This window comes from Eriocheir sinensis, unplaced genomic scaffold, assembly GCF_024679095.1.
Source record: "Eriocheir sinensis breed Jianghai 21 unplaced genomic scaffold, ASM2467909v1 Scaffold697, whole genome shotgun sequence".
NCBI lineage: Eukaryota > Metazoa > Arthropoda > Malacostraca > Decapoda > Varunidae > Eriocheir > Eriocheir sinensis.
The window spans coordinates 227,501-233,453 of NW_026112050.1; the positions used below are offsets into that span (position 1 = coordinate 227,501).

At 46.9% G+C, this 5,953-nt stretch overlaps 1 protein-coding gene across 1 annotated transcript in view; it reads right to left on the reverse strand.

The window, feature by feature from the left end:
- LOC126993890 (uncharacterized) overlaps window positions 1-4,249 on the reverse strand; it is a 15,387-nt gene extending 11,138 nt beyond the window's left edge. The window contains exons 1-2 of the mRNA XM_050853026.1: window positions 3,993-4,249; window positions 732-852 (exon numbers count right to left, since the gene is read on the reverse strand). Of these exons, the coding sequence (XP_050708983.1) occupies window positions 732-852 (121 nt within the window). The 5' untranslated portion in view covers window positions 3,993-4,249. The remainder of the gene's footprint in view (window positions 1-731; window positions 853-3,992) is intronic.
- Window positions 4,250-5,953: the final 1,704 nt, after the last annotated feature.

Consider the following 5,953-nt stretch of genomic DNA (forward strand, 5'->3'; position numbering starts at 1 on the left):
GTGATCCCGAGAAGCCTTGCTCAGGTCCCACCGCAAGACGCTTACAATATTCAACCATCGCCAAAAATCGAAGGATTACTCGCATGTCGAGATCTTCAGTCAAGCCTGACTTCAGCGAGTTTGGTCAATAGGAGCATCGAGGGGCATTATGCACCAAGCAAGAATTATGTAATGTCAGCCCCATAAAATATAATTTATAAAATAAAATTCACCCGCAACACTAACTGGCTGGGACCGTCCACCAGTCCCCTCAAGAGAGCCTACCGACGATACAGCGGCAAATGAGAAAACACAAACAAAATCACATTATACGCTCATCACTCGGAGTAACCTTAACCACAAATGGCTGCAGCTGGCTGGAGATGCCTATAGATACCCTTGAGACGGCACCATTGCTCATGCCGGACCAGCAGTAATTGTAACAATCACTGATCTCGTTAGTGCCTGGCCTCTTCGTCTCAGAGAGTCCCACTATGGCCACCCTCAGTCTTCTCAGCTCCTCATCTGATAGGAAGGGCAACCTACTACTACTACTGCTACTACTACTACTACTACTACTACTACTACTACTATTACTACTGCTACTAACACTACAGTGCCATCAACAACAAAAACAAAAATAGTAACAGCAAGAACAACAACAAAAATACTACAACTACTGATAGTAATAATATTAATAATCCTGCTCGTCACACACACACACACACACACACACACACACACACACACACCAGCGTGCAGCAGGCCCACCGCCATCAGCAGGCACAGCAGCAGCAGGAGGCCCAGGCAAAGCGGCGCGGGGGGCACGCGGAGGCCGGGCAGCGGCACCCTCGTTCCCCGGCGCCACCACATCTGAAAGGAGCAGTGGTAGTAGTAGTGGTAGTAGTTGTAGTAAAAGTTATAGTAGTTTTAGCAGCAGTAGTAGTAGTAGTGAAAGTTATAGTATTAGTAGCAGTAGTTGTAGTAATAGTAGTAGTAGTAAAAGTTATAGTAGAAGTACTTGTATTAGTCCTGGAGGACCCGGGTTCAAGTCCCGCGCTCCGCTACAAGCTGACAATGCTCAGTCATCGCCAAGTGGCCCTGATGACCTCTTGTCAATCCGGACTCTAGCGAACTCTCTAAAGAGCATCAAGTGGAGCTCCGGGGGGGTGAGGGGGAGGGGGCGGGTAGAATGAGCCAAGCAAGAATGGCGCCACTACAAAACACTTCTGGATCTGAATCTGGATATTACTGCGCAGGGCAGCCATCAGGTGCATAACACGCATATTTGTGTTGGCTGTTGGGGGGACGGGGAAGCCGGGTGTGCAGGGGAGGGAAGTGAATCAAGTGTAATTGTTAGTGGTGGTGTGTCGTGGTGACAAGTGATTGTGTATTTGTTTTTTTGAATGAGTCTATTGTACCGCAGTCTAAAATCTGTTGAGGGAGGCTGTTCCAGTCACGTATGGTGCGTGGAAAGTATGAGTGCTTGTATGCGTCAGTGTTAGTGTGATATGTTTGGTATTTATGGATGTGTGTGTTACGAGTACGTTGACTGTTTGTGTTGCGTAAGTATGTTTGTGGGTCAATGTCAATGTGAGTGTTTGTGATCTTGTACATAAGTGTAAGTCTGTGTGCTTGTCTGCGTATGTGAAGAGGTTCCATGTTTATCAGTTCAAATTCTGTCGTTTGATCCGTGTTGTGATTCCAGGCGTTCGAGTGTAATTGTTTGTAATGAACCTTGCCGCCTTGGTGTTGATTTGTTCTAACCTATCAATGTTTCTGTGTGTGTAAGGATCCCACACCATGGAGCAGTGTTCCAGTGTTGGCTGGGTCAGTCCGGTCACCTGTCTTAAATAAAGGATTAATATTTGCCAAAAGCCAGTCAGAGGGTAATGAGGTGGATGATAGGGACTGGGTGAATATGGCCTGAAGGATGGGGGCAAGGATGGGGGCAAAGGATTAAAGGATGAAGGCGGGAATGTTGTCGGGGTCAGTGGATTTGGTTGTGTCAAGTCCTTCCAGTAATTTCTGTGTTCCGTTAGTCGTGATGTCAAGGGGGGGTATCGGGAGGAAGGGGCTGTGTGGCATGTTTGGTGTCAGGTTGTGTTCTTGTGTGTACATCGATTGGAACTGTGTGTTGAGTATTTGTGCTTTGTGTTGTGGGCTGGTTACTAATGTGTTAGTGTTGTCTTTAAGTGATGAAATCGTGTTAGTGTCATGTTTGCGCGTCTTAAAGGATCTGAAAAAAGTTTCTTTTGTTATTTCTTACGTTGTCTGCGAGGTAAGTTGCTATTTGTTTGCGTTCCGCTACTTTTATGTTTTTGGCAAATATCTTTTGGAAATTTTTGTAGGCGGTCCAATTATCTGTTGTGTTGTATGTCTGCGCGCGTCTGTAGAGTCTTTGTTTCATGCGATGTTGTCTGCGTAGATCCCTGGAAGACCAGGGAAGTGTGTACCTTCTAGAAAGTGTTTTTTGTGGTATGTGTCTCTTCATAGAGTTGTGTATGGTGTGTTTCAGGTTGTTCCAGTATGTGGAAGGAAGTCTTGTGTGTGGGTCAGTCGCAAAAAAGTCAGTGCTGAAAGCAGTTAGGTCTTGTTTGATCATGTCTAAGTCAGCCCTTGAATAAAGGAATATCTGTCTTTTTTTTTTTTACAGCAAAGGAGACAGTTCAAGGGCGTAAAGAAAAAAAAAAAAAGCCCGCTACTTACTGCTCCTGAATAGAGGTCAAAGGAGTGGCCAAAAAGAGAGGTCAATTTCGGGAGGAGAGGTGTCCTAATACCCTCCTCTTGAAAGAGTTCGAGTCGTAGGCAGGAGGAAATACAGATGAAGGAAGATTGTGCCAGAGTTTACCAGCGTGAGGGATGAAAGAGTGAAGATGCTGGTTGACTCTTGCATAAGGGGTTTGGACAGTATAGGGATGAGCATGAGTAGAAAGTCGTGTGCAGCGGGGCCGCGGGAGAGAGGGAGGCATGCAGGTAGCAAGTTCAGAAGAGCAGTCAGCATGAAAATATCGACAGAAGATAAAAAGAGAGGCAACATGGCGGCGGAATTTAAGAGGTAGAAGACTATCAGTATGAGGAAGAGAGCTGATGAGAAGAAGAGCCTTTGACTCCACTCTGTCAAGGAGAGCTGTGTGAGTGGAGCCCCCACACACGTGAGATACATACTCCATACGAGGGCGGACAAGGCCCCTGTAAATGGATAGCAACTGTGCGGGGGAGAAGAACTGGCGGAGACGGCACAGAACGCCCAGCCTCGAGGAAGCTGATTTAGTAAGAGAAGAGATATGAAGTTTCCAGTTGAGATTTTGAGTTAAGGATAGACCGAGGATGTTTAGGGTTGAAGAAGGTGATAGCTGAGTGTTGTCAAAGAATAGAGGATAGTTGTTTGGAAGATTGTGTCGAGTGGATAGGTGGAGAAACTGTGTTTTGAGGCGTTGAAGGACACAAGGTGTCTGGGTCTCTGTTTATGTCTAATCGGTCGGAGGTCAGCGTCAACGATGAGTATGTCATGGTCACTAACTCCTGGAACAACCTGAGTGTTTGTTATGTTAATTAAGAATGTTGTTGGTGAGAAAAAGGTCAAGTGTGTGTGCTGTGGTCAAAGGCCGTCGTGGCCAGCGGGGCGCGTTACAGTATGTGTTCGTGTTGGCGTCCCGGCGACACTTCTAAAACATTAACATTAACAAGCCGCATCATGAAAGCTTACCGGCGCTGTATTACTTTCATTTTAGCATTAAATAAAATCATAATAACAGTCAGAGACAAGTTATCACAGACGTCAGGAGGGGCAGGTAACTCATGATGCGTACATCTGCCGCGCCCTCCCGCTCACACACACACACACACACACACACTGGGCTCTAAAGATCAATACGGAGTGACTAAAAACACGGAAAAAACAGACACGCACACACACACACACACGCACGCACACACCTAGGCCACCAAAAAGCTGGGTTTATATAACCCTACGAGAACTATCTATCTAACTTATCACGCTATCTACTTACAACGGCGGAGCTGCTTAGACGGTTTGACTTCCTGGTGCCATTTTAAGACGCTGGTTTGTGTGCGTGTCTCCCTCGCTCTTCTACGTGGACGGAAGGTGGGCGGGAGGCTGTCTCGGTCTGCTGCTGGGCACGGCTGTGGGACCAAGGGCGCCGCGCACGCACCCTCTAACGGCGGAGGTCCGCATGATACTGCCGCTGCTGCCAACTCCCTGTCCGGGGCTTGGCATGAGCGACGCCCGGATGCTTCCTTTCACGCCGGTGTTCTGCCTTTGTAACGGGGCGCTAACACGGCCACGTTTCCTGAATGAAGGCAATGAGCGAGGGTGGTTGAAGGGATGCGATCAATATAATCTCCTGCTCTACCGCACTCTGCTCGCTGGCCGTGTGCCCTTAGTTCGTCCACCTCCATTTGGTTCTTCTGTTGTGGTTGTGTTCCATTATTACCCACGTCTAACCTTTACTAGCCTTTCCTATTAATATATGTTGATTCTTAATACCAGTGCCCGTTGCCTGCATGGACGTCTTGCTTCAAGGATGGCGCGCGTTTTCTTTACATACTTTTATACGTCTTACTATTTTGCTTTTATTGTTCCTGAGGACTGTTTGGTTTTATATAGCATGAGGAGGGTATCAGGACACCTCTCCTCCCGAAATTGACCTCCCTTTCGGCCACCTCTTTTGATTTTTTTTTTAAGAGCAGCGAGTAGCGGACTTTTTATTATTGTTTCCTTTTTTGTGTGCCCTTGAGCTGTCTCCTTTGTTGTAAAAAAATGATAGCGGCGGCATGACACATTTCAGTATTTATAAGCAGAGTTTGGCTGTAGTTATTGTTTTTATGACATGTTGATGTAGTTATATTTAGGACCATTATTGGGTTGATGTGGAATTACTGTTATCATTATGTATACATTTTTGTGGTGGTCAGTAAACTATCTATCTATCTATCTGTGCTGCCTATTGCATCCGTCTATTTGAATGACCGGCCCATCATTGTGGTTGCATTGGCGTTTACTTACACAGGGGGCCGGGGAATGGGGGGGGGGGGGGCGCCAGTGTCTTCCTTTATATAAGCTGCGTCTTCCTTCATATGAAATTGTAAGGGAAGGATGAAGCAGTGTGATTTTATAGATTGCATGATTCCTAACGGTCACTCCTCCTCCCACCCTCACACACACACACACACACACACACACACACACAGGGGCCACCTTCTCAAACGTTTCGGTGCCCCAGCACACTTAATTGACACGCTGAGTCTTCCTTCATATGAAATTGTAGAGGAAGGAAGAAGCAGCGTGATTTTATAGATTGCATGATTCCTAATGGTCACTCCCCCTCCCACCCTCACACACACACACACACACACACACACACACACAGGGGCCACATTCTCAAACGTTTCGGCGCCCCAGTAGTACATTTAATTGACACGCTTTTCGTAGGAGTTTTGGGCATTTCCAGGGGTAGTTTAATGGCCCTGGTGGTAGTTTGACCCTTCTTTTATGCTATGATTGTGAAAAAGCAGTCATGAACACCAGACTGATCTCCTTAATTTCTGACCTTTGGAAATAGGTGATGTGAGGGGTGGAAGCGTCTGAGAACACCGCCCCAAATAACTTGGAGTCTCCGTGGGCCCCTCGTAGGCAGACCCCCGACACGCCACAGCGCTGACGTAACTTTTTTTCCCCAGTGAACAGACGGAGAATCGGAATCGTTGCATCGCGTGCCTGCCTCTGCCTCACCCGCCTCTCCCCAAATATAAAATAAGAGTTTTAAAAATAGGCCAAGAAAGTCTAGTTCATGATACATTTCCAGACTTACCTCACCGTCCCCGTACACACACACACACACACACACACACACACACACACACACACACACACACACACACACACACACACCTCTACACATCACAGTCGTTCCTCTGAGCCTTGACAAAAAAAAACTTGCTGGTGATAACC